Source organism: Lepisma saccharinum, chromosome 30, assembly GCF_977018435.1.
Source record: "Lepisma saccharinum chromosome 30, izLepSacc3.1, whole genome shotgun sequence".
NCBI classification, from domain to species: domain Eukaryota; kingdom Metazoa; phylum Arthropoda; class Insecta; order Zygentoma; family Lepismatidae; genus Lepisma; species Lepisma saccharinum.
In genome coordinates this window covers 6,719,999-6,741,844 of record NC_139258.1, presented here as the reverse complement: position 1 = coordinate 6,741,844, position 21,846 = coordinate 6,719,999, and the positions used below count along the sequence as shown (strand labels likewise).

General features: G+C 40.1%; 1 protein-coding gene across 2 annotated transcripts in view; it reads left to right on the top strand.

Moving 5' to 3' along the window:
- Positions 1 to 21,256, top strand: part of LOC145981752 (uncharacterized) — a 132,677-nt gene extending 111,421 nt beyond the window's left edge. For both annotated transcript variants that reach the window (XM_083115158.1, XM_083115159.1), the window contains 3 exons: positions 5,254 to 5,476; positions 19,496 to 19,729; positions 20,832 to 21,256. In XM_083115158.1, the coding sequence (XP_082971284.1) occupies positions 5,254 to 5,476; positions 19,496 to 19,729; positions 20,832 to 20,894 (520 nt within the window). In that variant the 3' untranslated portion in view covers positions 20,895 to 21,256. The remainder of the gene's footprint in view (positions 1 to 5,253; positions 5,477 to 19,495; positions 19,730 to 20,831) is intronic.
- Positions 21,257 to 21,846: the final 590 nt, after the last annotated feature.

Below are 21,846 nucleotides of genomic sequence, written 5' to 3'. Positions count from 1 at the left end.
ATATCGTTATGGAACTCTGCACTGGAACAGGAAATCTTGTTGCTAAATTTTGGCCTCAACTTTTAGGTCCCTTTTATGCACAACACAACCACAGCGCGAAACGAGTGATGGCAGGAGAGAGAGAGATTTCCGGAGGGGCAGAAAAATGTGTTAAGCCTCTAAATATTACACGGAAAAATGCATTGAATTATATATTTTTTTCTTGTCCGTGTGGGAGTAGTAAGGGGACAGAACTGTCAACAGATGGAGGAGATGGGAGCGGGTGGCGCTGTCAGATAGTCGTCGGATGTCGTAGTAAGGCATTTTGTTGGACAAACTGAAGGAACATGGAAACAAACAGGCTCCATTGATACATACAATTTTTGTCGAATATCGCCACTGGACAAAGTATCTCACTACAACATGCGACAGAAATTGCATGCATGGCACTCTAATGGGACTAATTTTTGTTGGATGTATAAGCAGTGCTTACGAAGGTTTTCTTCATCCTGACGTATTACTGGTTTCGCACAAGTTAACATACGTTTACAATGACATTGCACTATTCTTAGATATAAAGAATAATCCAACAAAACGGGATATATATTGCATACTATCACGAAAAAGTTAAACAAATCTGCATTGGTGAACATTATATAAATTTGACAAGTGCATTCTCCCAACTTCAAATTTACTGCAACGAAATTAACGCCACTCTCTGTCCTGTCTGTTTAAACTCGTCAGAGATGGTCATTAATCTCTCACTGAGTGAAGTTCATGTCCAATATTATGAAATGATATACGTAAATATTTTAATATATTTACTCGAATCATTCAATCATAAAAGCATATCACTTTCTTCAAGAATTGACTTTTCTCTGCCAGCTCTGCTAAATTTTCACTTTTCATCTACTGATTTATACGAGGGGTGCCCAAAAAGTAATTTCCAATTAGTAGGGACCTTGATTTTTCGCAAACGCGAAAACCGAGAACAATGTTTATTGCTGCGAAGTTGTGTTTATGAATGTGCAGTGATGTCTGGACACATTTTTTGCCCGTTCGAAATATCGAAATAACGCACATTTGGCATAAAAATGCGAATTCTTAGCGTTCTTCATGATTTTTTAAAAAAAGGTCCTAAAACAAAGAAGCATTCCATGAAATCCAACATTCTTGCCTTTTCTAGGCTTAAAGAAACAATATGTGCCATACTGTGTACATAGAACGTGCAAGTTTTCCAACATTTTATTCAAGAGTAAAGTTTAATGCTTGTTATACATGGAATAATTCTGACAGCCACATTAAATCATGTATTTCCCACGATTTTTTCAACTTCTATCAAAACAATTTGCATCACAGAGCAAAGTGGCAGTGTTCTAACATATCTAGTGCCATCTACCGTCACACGGAAGCCGCATCTTCAGTATTTGTCGCGCGAGGTGTGTTTTGAATTACCAAGCTAAGTGCACACCATCGGCATTTGTCTAGCGAGAAATAACAAAGCTTAGTCATTGGGGCGTCTGACTACCATGCGGGGGAGAACCGGGATCTTTTCCACCTGTTCAAACTGTTCCTGCGCTCACCCAGCGTCGTATCAAGCGGGTACCTGGAGGAAACTTTGGGGGGGGGGGGGGTAAAGGTAGTCAGGAGTGTGGTGCTAATCATATCACCCCCACCTTCGGCCGTGATCAAGAAGGTGTGGGGCCTTAACTTCACACCCCCTAGATGCCTTCATGGCTTGGTGCTAAGCACAGGGAGCACTTTACTTTTACTTTCTCAAAAATCTGTTCCAATATATCAAACTGTCACGAAAATACGTAGACCATGTGACCTACAATTTAATATAATCGTTTAAAAGCACAATGGAAGTATGAAGTATACGTTTTGGCATATTTGGCAGAAAAATTTTCTAAAACAAAAACCAAATTTTGGGAAACGTAACACTAACAATCCAAAAAAAGATAATGACATTTTTTGGTGCCATAATATATCGGTATCTGTCACGTGAGAATGCTTGTTTTAAAGTTTTTGGGTGCGTTGCCACTTATGGTCATTATGCACCCTTCAGTATATATGGGGAAAATTCCCTTCTCTATAACCCTTACCTTAAAATTAAAATGGGATTATGGAAAATAACTTTCCCAAAAAACTTCCAAGATATCGAAGTCTCACGAAGAGGCGTAGGCCATGTGACTTACAATTTGAAACCGTAGTTTAAAAACACCATGAAGGTATAATTTCAGGTATTTGCCAGAAAATGTGCTAAAATGAAAATGTGAATTTTGGGAAAAATAACTTCGAATAGTAAGAAATAAATAAAAGAAAATACACCAATTTGAAAAAAAATAACAAAAAAATTAAAGTCCTTACCGATTAGGCATAAAAGAAAACAAATATATCAGTAATAATTTATTGCATTAGTAACAGTGACTCCTAACCTAATTTTCGGCATAATTACCACCGTTGTTCTGGCATTTGTCGTAGCATAGCACTAAATTTTGTATGACCATGGCACATGTGTCTGACAGCAGAGACTGGAACTATCTCTACCGCAGTGTAGCTGTCAAATTCTTGCCCTGCCAGAAACCTCTTCAGTAGAACAAAGAGATGAGAGTCGGTACATGCAAGGCCAGGGCTGTACAGGGAGTGGTCCAAGATCTCTCACCTGAAGTGATGCAAAGGGCCCCTGTGTACTCAACTGTATGGGGTTGTGCACATTCGATTGGCCTTCCGTGAATTGTCTGGACCATCGTCTGACCATACTATTACTCACGACGTCCGGTCTGCACACCTCACACGATTGCTGGTGGCTATGTGCCAAATTCTGAGCTTGCAAAAATCTGATTACTACACGTGGGCTACAAGGCTACATCGCAGTCGGAGGGAGACTGTATGAGAGCTACAATTTTTAACCTACAACTGTCGTAAAACGGCTGCCTTGTGACTGTACCAGATTACAGCTATATGCCACTTCTTCCTGCCCGCATGTGTGTGTCGCTCTCCGGCCACTAGTGCTGCGTACAGGCACCATTGGAGCTTCTTTCAGGATGCCCCTCGTATATGAACTTTCCTGTTTTAATATTTGATTAGCTAAGTCAGGTACCTATACAATGCAATTCTATAAATTCCTTGGGTTAAATTTCAAACACCTTCATACCCTTTTCGTCAGCAATAATGGTTGCATGTTGCCAGTTTCACAGTACTTCACTTGAATATACTGTACTGAATCAGACATCCCATTGATAATGTAAGGAAATATGCCACTTCCTTTTGTACAATTCAATTGTTTCACTTATATGCAAGAGTTAAGTTGTTTGCTTTACAGAGAAGAGAGTAGCTTTATGCATCGAAAAATGAGTGCGCACTCATGGTTCTTGCAAGCAGAGGTTTCCAAATCTCAGTGGAAATATCAACATATAATACCAAGAATGGATAAGGTGACTCATAAATTACAAACTGTATTTCTTAATCAATCACTCTTCACTCTTATCTCATTTAGTCGTAACTTCAAAAATAATAAAATATTTTATTTTAAACTTATACTGCGTATGATAAAATTTCGTCATCCTTTCCTAGCTTGTGAATTGTAATAATTTTCCAGATTCACTATTTTGCAGTATGAATTCAAATCATAGAGAATAGAGAAATTAAGTCAATTTCATAGAAGATAATATTGGTACTTAACAAATCCATACCTGGATCTGTATGAGTTTATTATTTCCACTTGCAAAAATACCGATTTAATGTAGTTTGCAATTGTCAGGGAAAAATGTAAATTTTGTCCTGGAAAACCTGGAAAAGTCAGGGAATTTCATTTCTGCTCGTTTGTAGCCACCCTGATATAGTGGCAGAGGTTGCTTTGCTTTTCTTAACTCGTTTATCCGTTTGTATGTGCTGTGGCTCCAGTCTTCAATATGAGTGATAGAACCTTACTGTAATTTTAATAGAAATATTTTATGTTGTAAATATGCATAATTTTTATCCCTGAAAATTCATAGAAAAAGATATGATATGAAAAAGGTACTCTATCAAAGCGTTCAAAGATTAATATGAAACAGGGATGTACCTGTGAAATGCAAGAAGGTAATATATAACACATACTATGTGCCAATAATTACTTATGGAGCAGAGACTTGGACAATGACAGAGAGAGACAGGATAAAGATGCAGGCAGTGGAGATGAAATTTTTAAGGAGTATATTGGGGAAGACTAGAAGGGATAGAATTAGGAATGAGGAGATCCGACAGACAGGGGGGGTGGTGAAGCTTCAGGACAGAATAGATCAGGCACAGATGAGATGGTTTTGACACATGAAGAGGATGGGTGCAGAAAGACTACCAATAAGAGCTTAGAATGCACAAGGAATGGGAGTAACAGTAAAGGGGAGACCAAGATGTTGGTGGAAAGAGCAGATAGTGGAGAATGTTAGGAACACCGTGGAGAGAGAGGAGTGGTGGAAGACCAGGAAAAAGGCTCTGAGTGAGTTTCCACGTCCAGTAAGTTGCGAGAACCAGAAACTGCTCCCTCACCCCCACTGACCTTTCCTCGTGGCAAAAATGGGAAAGAGAGGTCTGTGCAATGGATGATTGTAGAGGAAAGAAAACTTAGCACTGCCCTTATGTTCTCTTGAGAATAACAATCTTCCGATGGCATAGGAAAACATATGAACAGAAAAAGAACATGCTCAATATTTCATTTTCAGTTGAAAATGTCAAAATATCCATTTGATTAGATGTAACTTCAAGTTGAAGTTGCCTCTCGATAAGAAATATATGGAATCATCTAAATACTTACTCATCATATTTTCACAGATCATATCTGGCTTAATAATCAACTTTAAAAACCACTTTTAATTCCAACATGAGTAGAAATGCATGCTCTTGTTTACCTCTGTCGTTTTTTAAATAGCAGTTTACATTTCCAAGTTATTGAAATAAATATCCACCTGGTGCGAAACTGTCCCTCGGTGCCTTAATATTAATGTTTAGTGCGTGCAATTATTTTATGGTGTGTGTAGTCCCAAATGAAAAAGAAAAATAAATGTGTAAAAAATTTCAGCACATGGGGTGAGTACACACATTCTCATCATGAGTGAAAGTGTTAAGATACGTTCTAACACCATGCAAGATAATAGAATTAAATAGTTCCAGTTTCAAAATTCTTTGCAAGTTTCAGATCTATTTCCAGTGGTAATGTCAGGGATTTAAAAATGTTGAACCAATTCATGTAGCACACCAACCTCTGAAATATTTATTTTATTTCTTTATTTACAGACCTGAAGGAACTCCTTACTCTGGAGGCTGTTTTCAGTTCGATATATATTTCCCATCAACGTATCCGTCGAGTCCACCATTGGTTCACCTTTGCACCACTGGCCATGGACGTGTACGATTCAACCCTAATTTGTATTCTAACGGGAAAGTGTGCCTCTCCCTTCTGGGAACGTGGAAAGGTGTCCAGGGAGAACAGTGGACGGAGACATCAACATTGCTCCAGGTAATGCCCTTGGGTTATTTTTAATATTTTGTAAAAGTAATAAAGAATAGAGATTTCCTTGATTTTACATTTTTAGCATTCTTTGCTATAGCCAAATTTGCCATGTATTCATTCTGCATTTTTAAGTTTTTTCGGTTTGGTCCCATGAAAAATCTAAAATCAATTTCTACTGTATTCTCTTTTCTCTAATCTATGCAATTACAGACATGTAAATATAGAGAACCACAACACACAACAAATGATAAAAAAATTAACAATTTGTACAAGCTTTCGGTACCATCTTGGAGTCATCATCAGGACTGGTCGACAGATTGGTACGGTAATGTTCTACACAGATCGAAATCTCAGAAGAAAAGTTGTTATGCTTCCCCAAAGATACTCGAACCAGAGTGAAACATATTTATTGACCTTTAGAATGTATACACACATACATATTCATACACATATACATACACATATACATATCTAAAGGGGGAAACCTCCCGAAGTAGCCCGCCTCCACCCGCGTACTTTCGAGGGTATGCTCTCAATGTCCTGGTACCTTTAAATAAACCAGGACGTCAGTTTCGTGGATTTAAACGGTTCCCCCGCCTTTTTATCCTACTTCTTCTCATCTTTATTTTCATACATAAAATATAATTACAAAAAAAAAATAATAATAATAAAATACATGGAGATTCTATACATAGCTACATTTAATAATTTTTAGTTTGTATTATTTTAATAGACCGTTCTGGTGACCGGAACAAGTCTTAAAGATGTCTTGGAAATTTACTGTGCATTTGTATGATTGGTAGTTAATTAAACTTGTTAATAGTAGTTATGGATTAGTTTATGTTAGTTTATTGGTTAGTTTTAGTTATCGTATAGATAGTACTATAGGAAATGCTATGTACAGGAGGGACAACCATTCTGGTATCCAGAACTGTTTTAAGCTTGAGGGGAGAGTATGATGGGGTGAGAGCTTAGATTGGGGTGAGTGATTGCTTGGATTAGTCTGCACGGACGCAAGTTCCCTGTCTGGTTTCCAGATCAGGCTTTATTGTAGTGTGTGGGGAGAATTTGCTATTTGGATAAAGTTAAATGCACTGAAATACTGGGCTAGTTCATTAATTTAGTGGATGTCGATTCCTAATATATACTTACTATAAGAGGTTTTGTAGTTCCTTATTTATCTCGCCGTTGTTGCATTTATGTGTTGAGGACACACGCCCGATAAGATACCGGCGTCAGCACTCCTTGTCAACTTGGTTATGCGACATGAAGCTGACTCTGCATTCCACGGGAGCGACAGTGGCCGTGCGAGGTTCAATGTCCGTGCAGACTGAGGCTGCTATGAGATCTCAGAATGAAATCACAGCCGCACAATTTAACGTGAATTAACGGGTACTAAGTTTTGATAGAATGCTAATTATGCGGAAACTGTAATTGTTAGATATGTAATAGATAAATAAATATGACATAAAATACGCAAATAATTATATGTAGACTTGATAATAATAATAATAATAATAAAAAATTAAAAAAAAGGGAAAAGATAAACAAACTTTTATATTAGATTATATTAATTAATAATAAGTATATAAATATATGTTCATGGTTTTTACTACACTTACATTGTTAAAAAATTAATTTTAATTTAATTTGTTTGTTCGAAATTTCCTTTTATATTAAGTCTCTTTGGTGCCTACTGGATTCCAGCAGATTCCAAGTCTAGCAATTTTCAAGTTAAATTTTTAAGAGTTTATGGCCCCTCATCTTGGATGTATTATTAAAGAAACTTTAGTCACGATTTAATGTGGGGTTCTGATATTACTTTTAAAGTTGTTGTTTTTGTTGTTTTTTTCGTTATTATGCTATTGTATTATTTTATCCCTAGAGATGGTTTTTATGTCATTTTCATCTTCGACGACTTCTCTCCAGGCAACCTTCATGGCTTTCTCCAGGCTGATTGGACGGGGGTAACCCTCTCCTGGCGGCGGCTCCTCGTCTCCCAGTGGACACTCTGAAGTTTCTCCTTCGGGTTGAATCTTCCAGTGCCGACTCCTCTTCTTCCTGTGGTATCTGCTCCCGACGCGATTGTGACGGTCTCCGGGGAGGGCATGTGGGGACTTGGTTTCGTATCCTGCTGCTTCTGCGGGGCTCCTGTTGAGGAGGGGGGGCTGGTGGGCGCCGGGTTTCCGGTTCCGTCAGGTACCTCCGCAACTCGATATTGGACACTAAATCTGCGAGGTCGCATAACTTCTTTAAATGTTCACTCCTTATCAGTTCGAAGATGTTGTTATTCGGCAGGTCTCTTCTGGCCAATACTATCTGTTCATCAGAGGTGGGGCAGGAAAAAACTCTATGTTCTGGCGTGTCTCTTTCCATCCGGCAGTCTCGGCATACGTCGGTTTCCCTTTTACCTATTTTTGTGAGGTAACTCCCGTATGGTCCGTGCCCTGTTAGAAGATGTATCAGCCCTCTGGATGGCGTGACGTCCCTGTTAAAGACGTTCTCCAGCGTGCAGGGGAGGAAGTTATACAGTCTTCTACCCTTCTCACACTCGTCCCATTCTCGCTGCCAGTCTCGATGAATCTTCGCCTTGATCTCCTGGACGGTGGGGAGGAATTCTCCCATTTGTTCGGTTATCTCCCTCTCGCCCATGTTTGAAGTGATAAGTCATTGCCCTCAGCTTAATTTGATAATCAATTGGCAAAGTTCCCATCATGACAAACAGCGCTTCCGACGAAGTAGTTTTAAAAGCCCCGGTAACTCTGAGAATTACTTTCCTGTAAGATGATCTTAGCTTACGAACGTACGTTATTTTACGCAATGACGACGAGGCCCACGCCGATGCCCAGTAAGTGATGATTGAAAAGTAGATGGACACTAGATAAGTTTTAATAACTGACGGAGGAACTCTGCAGCTGTTGGATGCAATGGTAGCTATTTTGTTCGTGAGAGCTTCCCCTTTGGAGGTTATGTTCTCAACGTGGCTTTTGAAAAGTAAGCCCTCTTCCAGCGTCACTCCCAAGTATTTAATCTCAGTTACCCTTTTTATTGATTTGCCTTTCATTCTTATTAATGGATTCCGATGTTGGCTAAATTTTCCTTTCAAAACTATGTATTTGGTCTTTGTATCCGATAATTTTAATTTAGCTTTATCACACCATTGTGTCAATTTTTGTAACGCGGTGGTAGTATTTTTCTCGATTTCTGCTCTTGAGTTTCCTGTGGTGATAATTATCAGATCATCGGCGTAGGCTACTTCCAGTGTTTCTTGCAAGGTCTTGATGCAAGGTTCGAAGTTTACGTTCCATAGATGGGGTCCCAAAACGGAACCCTGTGGGCAACCCTTTGTCATTGTTTTAGCGATATCTTGGTCCGGAATATGTAGGGTGACCTTTCTATCCCTGAAATAGTTCTCCAGAATTCTATACAGGGTGCCCGGGCATTTCATTTCTCTGAGAGTACAGAGTAAGTGAGGCCACCACAGATTATCAAACGCCCCAGTTATATCTGCCAATGTTGCCACCACATATTTGTTTTCGTTCGAAGCGACCGTGTTTAATAAAGTATTTACTGCATCCTCCGTGCATCTTCCTTTTGTGAAGCCGTATTGGAGTCCTGTATTTGGTTTCAAAGCAAGGAATTCTAATAATCTTTTTGTTATCATTTTTTCAAAGACCTTTCCCAGAACATTTATGAGACAGATTGGGCGGTACGATCTCGACTACGTTTCGTCACGATCAGCATCCTTTTGTATTATAATAACGTTAGCCTCCTTCCAGGGCGTGGGAAATTTTTGAACTTCCAAGCATCTGTTAAAAAAGGACGTTAGGTTTGGAATGAGCTTCTGCGCCGCCATCTGGATTATTTCTGCTGGAATATTATCTGGACCCAGCGATTTTTTTCTTTTCAACGTCATTATCTGGAGAGCTACTTCTTCCTCCGCGAAAGGCAGAATTGGATCGTTGTTGTAAGTCTCCTGGAGTTTCAATCTTGTATTTGTGTGGTAGTCGTCCTCATTCTCCATCGCATCGTCCGGCAGGAGTCCATGCAGTAATTGTTCTGCCGTCTCTCGCAAATCTACTGTGTGTGTTCCATCTTCCTTCTCTAGTGTTGAGAGAGCTTTTCCTAATTTAATTTTCCCAGACACGATTTTATACGGCAGTCCCCATTTATCAATTGTTAATTTGTTTGTAACGAAATTTTTCCAGTGTTTACATTTGTAGGATCTTAGTTCATTTTCATATCTTTTTTTGGCCGCCCTGTATAATTCCAAGTTTTTAATTCTCATTTCATTAATGTTTGTTTTTTGATAAATTTTCCGTGTTTTTCTCATGAATGCTCTGAGCTTAGTTAGCTTTTTGTTCCACGGCTTGTTGTTATGTTTAATCTGTTTTTTAGGGGTTGCAATTTCTATTGCATTTTGTATAGTTTCTGTCACCGCTCTTGCCCATTCGTTTATCGTTTTCGTGGAGTCCGCCTGTTGGGGGAGGTGTATTGATTCAATTAAAAGTTGTTGATTTGTTCTTCCCCAGTCATATCTTATTTTTGGTGATCTTTTTTCTTCAGTTGAATTTTTGGATATTTTAAAAGTAATCACATTGTGATCGCTGGTAGTTTTCATGTCATTCACTTTCCATTCTTTTACTTTTCCCAGTAATCTATTGTTGGACAAAGTTACGTCGATGTTACTGGATGCCCCCGCCCTGCCTCTATAAGTTGGAGGATTGTCTGGTAGATTCTCCACAAACAGATTATTTCCTGCCACGAATTCCTCCACCAGCTCCCCGTTGGGATTCGTCTCACGCCCGTGCCACCACGGGGAGGAGGAATTCGCATCCATCGTTATTAGGAGACCTTTGTTGCTATAGACGTTGCACGCGTCGCCCATTTTTTCCAGAAACTGTTCGATATTATGGCTATATTGGCAATAGCAGTTTATAATTATGAATGATAAATTTTCCAAGGATAATTCTACACAGTTAATGTGACTGGTAGAAAATTGAGCGATTTTAATTGGTACAATCTCTCTGTTTAGAATAACTATTGCAGATTTGGCATTTTGATGATGCATTATGATTCTCGCCCCTATCGGTGCAGATGGAATTTTGTTTTTAAAAATATATGGTTCCTGCAAGGCCAGAATATCCGGGTTTTTTTTTTTAGCGAAGTCAAAAATTTCCGCGGTTGACAGTTTTGCCCCCATTAGGTTTGCCTGTGCAACGCTTACGTACCTTTCCATTAAGGGTGTCTCGCTATCTGAAAGCACTGCGGCCATTCTGTTCTTGGGATAAACACCACCCTCCCGTGAGCCCTCGCGAAGTCTGAGTAAATTTCGTTTATATCCAGGGAGACGCCTCGGCGAGCAAAAACTGTTTCCAACAATGACGATAATTCCTCCGTTTCAGTAGGAATATTGTTAGACTTTAGAGTTATCATGTCGACCGCCTCCGGGTACGGGAAGGTGATAGATTTTCCCTTTTCGTGCTTATTTCTAATCAAAATCCTCAAAGCCGTGACCAAATTTTCTTTTTCCTCGAGCCTGCTTAGTCTCAGCGCTTCTTCAAAGTTGTTGTAGATTTTTGCTGGATTTATTTTACATTTCTCTTCGACGACCAGACCCGAAGGCGGTTCAGCACTCGCCGGAGAGAATGGCGGATGAAGAGTCTGCGGTTTACTGAAATTACTATACTTGATCTCCGGATGAAAGGCACGGGCGTTCGGATTTAATTTCGTCGTTTTCTTCTCTGACATGTTAGTGTAAGTGGGGCCTGCGTCGCTCACTCCTCGATGTTGATCTCTCTCTGTGCTTGTTACTATTATTTCCTCTTGTATCCCACTTTCAATTTCGTTTTCAATTTCGTTATTGAGCGGGAAGGGTGGTTCGGGAACTACTGGGTATCTAAAGAGTCTTTCATTAAGAGGCGAATCTGGGGGGGTTACAAAGGGGTTGTGCAGAGTTATGCCATCAGGTAAATAGGTAAAAACACTTGGGGGAAGGTTGGGTATTTTTGAGCTAAGTAGAGGCTGTGATGGCTGTACTGGTGTTTTAATGTGGTTCGAATCTAGATATATTTTGTTCTTTAATATGAAGTTTATGGTTCTTTCATTTCCCTGCGTCGTGAAGGGAGAAGATTCTATATGTTCGAAAAACGTTTCTGGTAGTTTTATGTTTTGATAATTGTCCATTTTATTCTTCTCAATTTTGGCTAGCAGTAGCTTAATTTCCTTTATTTTCCTTTCCCTGTAAGCTGCCGCTCTAGCCGCGTCGCGGCGAAGACGGCTGGGAGTTTTCCTATTTTTGTTTTTCTTTGTCATTCCAAAATTCACAGTCGATTTACAATCCATAATCTGTCCTTTCTATTAACCTTTGTAACTGTAACTTGTAAGTGGGGCAGTCCTTGCCATTACATTCTTTTTTTCTTTTCATGCAAGGAATGCATATCTTTGGACCATCTTTTTTAGGACATTGCTCCTCCTTAGAATGGCTTTCCAGGCCACACTGGGCGCAGATTTCCTTTCCTTTACAAAACCGGCTCAAATGTCCATAGTCGCAACATTTATTACACTTTGGGATGACAATGTAATCTTTAAGGGATAAGGACAGGAATGCGACGAAGATTTTTTCATTTTTCAAAAGGATTTTTCTTAAATCTGGAGCCACCTCGAAAACACAGTGGCAGGTTGCCCTATTTCGTGGACCAGTCTTGAACTTCAAGTGAAACTTTTTAATGAACTCCTCCCAGGACATCTTGTCTTTTAAGTTTAATAAATATATCTCCTCGTACAGATCAGTTTCTTCCTTTTGTGCAGGGACTTCGTACAGTATTAATAATGGGTGCCTTTTTTTGGGGAGCTCTGCCCTGATTTTATGTTTGGCTAGTTCCCCATGGTTAATTCTTTTGTCCGCCTCCTCTTTTGTATCTGTCTCCACAATCAGCATTTTGTTGGTTTGTCTCATTTGTTTAATCCTTATCCCGTCTCTGATGGGATTTATCACTTTTGTGAATGTTTCTTGAACCTTTTTTGCATCTTTATTTCTGTTCTCATCTGAAATGAAGACAGTGTATTTCAAATTTTGAACAGTTTTTTGAATTTGAGCTGCCCTTCCTGTTTGCACGATAGCTGGTGACGCCTCTGTTTGTGCGTAGGATGGTTTAGCGTTACCTTCTGTCTTTGCTGCACTTTGAAGTAAGTCGCAGGCGGTTTTTAACGATTTGTTTTCAGCCACCGTCTCTTGATGAACCTGACCCATTTTGGCTACTATTTCGAGGATTGTTGATTTATTTTCAGGAGGAATGTTTCTATCTTTAGCTATAATGGTATTTAATTCGAGGGACAGCTTGATAAACAAGCCCAGTTGGATATCAGCTGTATCTGGAATATTATCCATTGCAACGTTCATTGTATCTTGACCAGCAGGAACACCAGCACTTGGGGAAGGGGGGGTCTGGGAGCCGTCACTCCTCACTAAGTTTTTTCTCTTCCTGGGATCCTCTAGAGTTTCTGGAGATCGTTTCCTTTTATCGTTCATAGCATTACACACGAGTAAGTTCAAACCGGATCGGTCCGAAACCGGGCCTCCTATTACAAACGAGGGAGTGTCATTCTGTTGTGATTTCTGACTTTGGGATGTATGATGCTTCGAGCCCCCTTCTTGGGGCATTTGCAGTTTTTTCACTTTAGTAAAATTCAGAATTTATCGTCCTGGTTCAATAAACCGTATCGCATAACAGCACGCGGCTGTTTTGCTGACTGTTCAAAGTGCTTCGCGTTAGCTTCCTCGAACGTGGGAAGATATGGAGGGCAGTTCACATAAGTAAAAAGTGTGTAAAAACACAGTACTTACCAGAATTCTCTGGGAGAGTATCCCTCCACCCTTCACCAACACACCAACACTCACACACACTCACATATACTCATTCCCAGTACACTGAAACGCATAAGTAGCCGTTATCTCGGAACGAAAAGGCGCAGAAACGCGGAGGTCGCGCACGTACGTCTGCTTTCCTTCGCGTCACTCTCGAACCAGAGTGCATCCTGTAGCCCAAGCCCAAAGCCTGATACTTTAGACCGCAAGGTACAGTACTGCAATGAGCAATCAGCAAATAGTTCACACGGCCAACGCTAGATGGCATACAGAATTGATAGGTCTTCTGCTCGAGCGAAAAATGCTCGAACAACGGAATACACTCGAACCCTATTAGTACAGGTATTTCCGTCGTTTGTCTATGGTAGTGGGTCTTCAAATATGGATCGTGAAGTAAAAGACGAAGTGAAATGGAAAAATAAGTGAACACAGTCATCATCTTAGTGTTAAAATGTAGTTTTGTATATCGTACTGAGATTTGTGAAAATGATATATGGATAAAAGCAAGGAGGGCCAAAAGGGCTAAATAAAAATCAAAGAAGGAGAAAGGAAATACTCAGCGGACAGTGGAAAAATTCAGAATTTTCACTAACTTTGTCGTAGCATCTTCAGTGTGTGTACAAAAGCACAAAATGACCACCTTTGACCTGCACATAGGACCTAAGTCTCTGTGACCACTCATCAGTTGCATTATGCCTGTATCGAAGGAAAAATCTTAAACTGCCTGGTTCAAAGTGCCAATACTGCATTATATTTTCTTGCAAATCATGTCTTGAAGTACAGACCACAATTTCTAGTCCACAGAGCTGAGACCTGCACTGCCAGACAATCCATCTGAAGGGGAAAGAAATAAAGTTGAGCACATTTGTCTCAAGCCACTGCTGGGTTGTTTGAGCAATATGAACTGGTGCACAATCCTGCTGAAAACTCTATTCCTGGCAGTGGAATAATATTGCTGAGATCCTTGACCATTGTCTACTGGTACACTTGGGCTGATGTTCTTGCCCCTTTCTTGCAGAAAAGGAGCTCTGTGATTCTATCATAATGCCTCATTTCCTACCACACCACGATTGAAGTAGAATGTGGCCCCCTACTAACTTCTTGTGACATACAACCTGTCATCTCTGCAAGTTGAAAGCTGCCTCCATGATAATTCTTATGTACCAATTTATGCTTAATGATCCGGTAGGCATTTTGCCTTTATGCTTTCTGAGGCTAGAAAGTGGTCTGTACGTTGTTTGTATGCTTTCAGTCCTAGGTCGCTTTGCAACATACAAGACATTGACATTTTGGAACCTGTCAGTTCACAGACCATCACTGATGCTTCCGTACACTGATTTTTCCAGTGCCACTGAAATGCTGGACAGTACGATACTTAAATCACTTGGGAGGTTTGAAGCTTCTAGAGAATCTTTCAAATTTCAACTGACTTCCCTACCTTACAGGCTGATGAACAGCCACGTGGTTTTCGTAACCACCCCATTCCATTATGAAAGCTAAAGACAATGTTCTATCACTTCTGAAGGTCAATTAGCAATGACTTTGAACACCATGTGATGAGCTACCTCCCAAAGTTTGTGACGATGTTTGAAATTTATTTTATTATTTTGTGTGCTGTAAAAAAGTTTGAAAATTACCCCAAAAAGTCTTACTCCTTAATTAAGTGCATAAAGTAATGATTTTAATCTTTAATTTGTTTTGTTATTGGCTGATACTGATAAAGTACTACACAAAATTTACTAATAAGCCTACTGATCTGATATAAAATTGCAAGTGCTCCTTGAATGTTTGATGAATGGTTCATTCAGCTCCTTACTTAATGTATACAACTGGGTGGGTGATTGTAGTGGGTTTTGCCTTTGAAAAGGAACTATCTATTCAGACATTTACTTTGCAAAACCATGACATTAATTACATGTTCTTATTCATAAAATAAATAACAAGATGGCAGAATATTGCACTAAGTTACTGATTGTTTATAAATATATTAGATTGGTAATATTACTGATAAAACAGATGAACCATGGGCTATTGAAAAATATATTTAGAATAGTAATGTATGGGGTATTGAGTACTACTCTGAAAAAATTTACTGATTCTGGAAATCTCAGGGAAAATGCAGTTAGAGTTTATGTGGGAACCCAGCATACAGAAGTGGTAGAATATTTGTCTTTAGCTTTCATAATGGAATGGGGTGACTATGAAAACTATGTGGCTGTTATAGCAGTTTGTAAGATATAACATTATGAATCTGTAACGTGGAAGTCAAACAACCACTATTTGTCGCATAAGATTTAGTGGAAAAGAATACACAATGATGGACCAAAGAATAATAAAAGCACAAAAAGCACAATTTTTTAAAACATAAATTGTGTTGCTGGTTATTAACGAGATATGATTGTGACAATTTTCCAACATAACCAGGGACCATATTATACACCCATAAAAATGGCATTAAATACAGTGGTGTGCAAAACCTAAGGACGAGATAGATAAAGTAACATAAAATATTTCGTAGTCGGTGCAAATGAATGAAAGCCCGGCAGCATGTTGCCAGAGGTTGACTACACATGCACAGGGACCAAGAAGTTGCATGGCATGATGCCAGCGTGACCATTGCGCCGAATGGGTCAGCGCCAACAACACGAAGCAGTTGAATGAATGGGACGAGACAGTGTGTGTCAGTCAGAGGGCTGTTAAGGTGCATTGTGGTGGTGTTACTCACAACAACATGGCCCGGAGACAACATTTGGATGCGTTCACATGGGGAAGAATCATCGGGAAACTGGAAGAAGGACGAAGTGTGACGAGTGTGGCCCAGGAGTTTGGGATTGCCCACAGCATTGTTTCACGTGCATGGAGAGCGTTGCGAACCACAGGCACTGTTGTGCAAAGCAGAGGTGGTGGTCGACCACGGTCAACTACAGCAGCGGACGACCGCTACATTGTGCAACAGGCACGCAGGGACCAACGTCAAACAGCGGGTGGAATTGCAAACACATTTAACAGGACCGCGATTCGTCCAATCTCACGATCCACAGTGACACGTCGACTGCATGGGTGTGGTCTCTTTGTCCGACAGCCATTACATTGTGTTTCGTTGACACCCGTGCATCGGCGGCACCGTTTGTGGTGGTGCCAAGAACATCAGGACTGGACTGAGGAGTAGTGGGGTCGCGTTCTCTTCTCAGACGAGAGCAGATTCAGTTCGAGTAGTGATTCTGGACATACGCTCGTCTGGCGAGAGGTGGGAACACGCAATGAAACTAGGAACATTGTCGAGCATGATCGTTTTGGTGGTGCAGGTGTTCTTGTGTGGGGAGGCATAATGTTGCATGCGTATACCGACCTCCAAATTTTTGAACGCGGTACAGTCACCGGTCAACGTTATTGTGACACTGTTCTCCTTCCCCACGTGCGTCTTTTCAGAGGTGCAGTCGGCCCCGAATTCATCTTTATGGATGATATTGCGCGACCGCATAGAACAGCGCAAGTGGCGGAGCTCTTGGAACGAGAGGATATTTGGCGTATGGACTGGCCTGCCCGTTCCCCCAACTTGAATCCCATCGAGCACGTGTGGGATGCAATGGGGAGACGTCTTGCAGCACGTCCGTATGCACCAACAACCATCCAACAGTTGACAACAGCGCTGGTGGAGGCATGGACTACTATACCACAAGAACTCATTACCAACCTTGTGAGCAGCATGGGAGCACGTTGCAGAGCATGCATCGCTGTCCGTGGTGATCACACACCCTTCTAAGGACCATTTCATTACTTCTGTAATGTCACGGGGCCATCATGAGTCGCAGTGCCTTCCGTGTAATTTCCGGTCTATGCGTAAAAATGTCATTTTCTGTTCTGATCATCACGTGTTTTTCTCTGTTCTTTCCTGTATCATACTGTAACATTACTTTGTATGTATGGTTCAAGTTTCACCGATCTATGTCGCTTGTAACTGACACAGCATGCGAAACTTACTTTCGTCCTTAGGTTTTGCACACCAGTGTATATCAATAAGTACACAAATTCTTTGGACGTTTTCTCAGTTTCTATAGGACTGTCATCTTTCTCCTTCCAATTATTTTAATAGTTAAATTACTACTTTCATGAAGAAAATCACCCAAACTAGTTGTAATACACTATCTACCAAAAAGTAATTGGGCACCTGTACAAAATGGTTGTCTGGTGGTGCGAACCCTGTTAGAACCTCCTGCAGCCACCTCTTGCTGCTATAACAGCAGCCACCCTGTCAGGCATGCTCTCGACTAGTTTGTAGAGGACGTCCATCGGAATGCGTCGCCATTCCTCTTGCAAGATCTCACTCAGTTGGACAATGGAATTTGGCCGCATCTCCCGAGACCTTAACCGCCAGACCAATGCATCGCAAAGGTGTTCTATGGGATTGAGATCAGGACTCTGTGCAGGCCAGAACAATCGGTGAACATTGTTGTCGGCATACCACTGCATAGTAGCCTCCGAAACATGGCACCTATCGTTGTCATCCTGGAAGTAACAGGGGTCCATTCCGTAAAAACACCACAAGGTTGGGAGCATTTCATTGTCTAGTATTGCATAGTATGCCTGTGAGTTCATTGTGCCATGAACAACCACCAGTGGTCCCACACCATAGTACGAGAAACAACCCCACACCATTACTCCATCACCACCAAATTTCCTGGCAGGCACTATACACTCTGGTAGAAGCCGTTCCCTGGGTAGCCGCCACACCCATACACGTACATCAGACCGAAACAATGTGAATCTCGACTCATCACTCCACAGAACCGCTTTCCACTGCTCCAGTGTCCAGTTGCAACGGTCCAAACACCACTTGAGACGCTGAGCTTTATTCACCTTGGTGATATGCAGCTTATGTGCCGCTGCTCTTCCGGAATATCCGACATGGTGGGCCTCTGTTCGCAATGTTCCCATGGAAACTAACTCCCCTGTTGCTGCCGTAAACTCCTGTCTGATGGTAGCCATCGGCTGTGTCCTGTTTTTGACAATTTCACATTTTAGGGTTCTCCGATCTCTGTTAGTCAGTTTTTTTGGATGCCCGGAACGTTCACCATTGTCACAATGTCCATGCACCTTCCACTTACAAAGCACAAATGCTATTGTTGATTTGGGCCTGTTTAACTTTGCAGCTATGGCCCGGCTAGACAGCCCACTGAGGTGGCAGCCCACAATTATGCCCTTATCAAAGTCTGATAGCTCTGCACTACGCGCCATCTCTTTCACAAGTGGTTCTCTTGCTCATGGAACAAGATGAAGGCAACACGAATCACATTAGATACTAAATGTATCAAATTAGATACTATATTAACCACCATCATAGGTGGCCAATTACTTTTTGGTAGATAGTGTATTTAGCTGCAATCCATCTACAGACATCATTGCAAAAAGTTATTGTATTTTTATTATGTCTAAGAATAAAATCCGCTCATAGTGCATATCTTCATCATCTGATCACCATTCCCTTATTTGTACTAAAGTGACAAAATGATCCTTCACTAGGTTATACAGTAGAATTGTCCGCAAAAACTAACATAAGTGTATAAAGATCACAGTGTCCAGGCTGTGCAGTGCAAAAATGTTTTCGGTTATCAAAAATGAAAGCTCTGTTTGAGCATGTGAAAAAACTATTTTAAATACCTGAAATGTATTACATGTTTAGAGCAGGTCGTTGGTTTATGAAAGGGAGGGTTTTCTCTATCATAAAGACCTGCAAGAGTTGAGTTTTGGAATGTCCTTGACTCAACTAGTGCCCATGACCAGACAAGTAGACTATTTTTTACTGCTGACACAAAGAACGGGGGAAATGAAGCAGACAAGTTTGAAACGAACAATTACATAAAAACTATAAAACTTTACCAGAGTAATCCACCTCAAGTGAAATGGATAAATCCGTTGAGAGCATATGAATTTTCCTTAAGGAGAAAAACATGCAAATATGCACCTTTACCCTCCAGGGTTATCCCTAGGTACCCATTGATTTGAGGCTGGGCGAGTCCCAGAGCCACTTTATGGAGGGACAAGAGCAGAAAAATTTCGACCTTAGATCACCCACACCGGGAATTGATCCCGGTCTGCGTGGCAGTCAGATGCCTTACCGAATAGACCGTAAGATCTTAATTGAATAATTTTCTTTCTAGGTTCTCATTTCCATCCAGTCTCTCATCTTTGTCGAACAACCATACTTCAACAAGCCTGGGTATGAAAGTAGCCTGGGAACTCCTATGGGAAAGAAAGCAAGTGAGCAGTACAACAAGGATGTCATTGTTCACACTGTAAAGTACGCTATGCTTGAGCAGATGATAAGACCTAGCTCTGGGTTTGAAGATGTAATCAAGAGGCACTTCCAACTGAAGAAAGATCACATTTTGAAGGTGAGATATAGTGCAGTTTCTGCAATTCAAATCCTACCATGAACTTCAGTGATTACTTTGTAGACAGTATGAGGAATGTCAGCTGAAAGTTGTGAATTGAACAAATATGAATTCCCACATATGACTTAGATGAATGTCTCCCATAGGAATAAAATTTCCATTCAATAATTTAATGAACTTACTTAATTGCGAAACGTTTGAGAATATGTAGATAACAGCAAAAGCTAACTACATGAAAATTCACGTCAATGTTCTAGGAGGAATTCTAATTCCTCTTCAAATGGAGACGAAAATTTGAAAAAAAAAAATCACCCTTACGGCTGCCAAAGGTCCAGCCGAACCTTACGTGCGAAGTTTTGTAAAAGAATATTAAAGTAATGTGACCATTCCCCATTCAGGGCAAAGTGTGAAGCATTAATTTTTACATGAATAATTAGGTATTAATAATTAAAGTAAGTCTAAATCTCATTAAAGTACAGCTTCAGTTCTCATCTTTTTACTTTATTAAGAGTTTTTAATTAAATAATCTATTTTCTTCATTTACAACTACAGCTAAGTAGGGGTCCAGAAAAAGTCAAGAATTTTGAATTTGTTATTTTGGTAGACACCCTGTATTAGGGTTGAGCCGATGCTGATGTATTGGTATCGGAAAGTATTGGTTGCAATTTATTTATCGATACGAGACTATACTTTTCTGGCATTTTAGCCGCAAAAATGTAGTGTGACACTTTCACAGGGTCTAATTATCCTGCAAACTATGCAAAATTCAAATATTTTTTAAAGCTTTGAACCAGTTTTGCATAAAAAGATGGCTTTTTTCACATAACATGTATTTTAATATTGTTCACAAAGTTCTTGGTAAATTGATACTAACTGGAGTTGAATTCTTACACACTAATAGTGATCAGTATTTTGAACAAGTACAAATTGTTTCATTTTTCAAGTATTGGTATCAGTGGGAATTGGTGAGGGTATTGGTTCAAAGTGGTATTGGCTTAGCCTTATACATATCTTTCATACGAGTTCTGATAAATGCTACTCATTGCAATTCTTTTTTAAGTAGGTTGTATAGATTGTTTTTTTTAAATATTTATTTTTGCAGGAGATTAGAGATAACGTCAAGAAGTATAAACTAAATCACTTCAGAAACTGTTTCAAGATTTAGTTGAAATTTTTGAGGAACTCGAACCTATTCAGGGTGGAGATTCCCCTGATGGTCCAGGCTCCACAACATAGTCGTCAAAGAGTCTTTTTGTTTTCATTACCCTTCAATATTTTTCCAAATGTTCAGTGCATTTTGCTAAAATCAGACTGTGATAAAACTGTATAAAAGTTATTCCAATTCTTTATTAATTGTTAAAATCACAATATTTTTAGTTCATATGTAAGATAATTATATAGCTTTATTGTACATTATAGAGTAACTAAACTTAACTGTCAAGCAAAGACTGCACCTTTGTATAAAAATTGTTTATTAAATAATTGTGATATATTGTGCTATTCGTCAACAATGTGAATAAAAGTTCATCCGTGTGTATAATTATGGAAGGTTTTCTTACTATGTTTTTTTTTTCTGCCTACGCATGCTGTTTTGTTTTCAGCAGTCATAAAGGAAAGAATTTGCCTGAAGGTAAAATAAGAAAGCATTCTGTACTAGGGATGGCCAGATCCGGATCCGGTTGGTTCCAGATCCTTAGGATCCGGATCCTAAAATTTTTCGGATCCGGATCCGCGGATCCGGAATTTTCAGATCCGGTACTTTCGGATCCGGATCCGGAATTTTCAGATCCGGATCTGGTACTTTCGGATCCGGATCCGGTACTTTCCGATCCAGATCCGCGGATCCGGAATTTTCAGATCCGGATCCAGAACTTTCGGATCTGGATCCAGAACTTTCGGATCCGGTACTTTCAGATCCGGATCAGGTACTTTCGGATCCGGTACTTTCAGATCCGGATCAGGTACTTTCGGATCCGGTACTTTCAGATCCGGATCAGGTACTTTCGGATCCGGATCCGGTACTTTTGGATTCGGATCCGGATCCATTTTGCAATCCCACATGCGCTTCTTTGGAAAGTAAGAATGTGCTTATAACATATTGTTACTTGCTAATATAC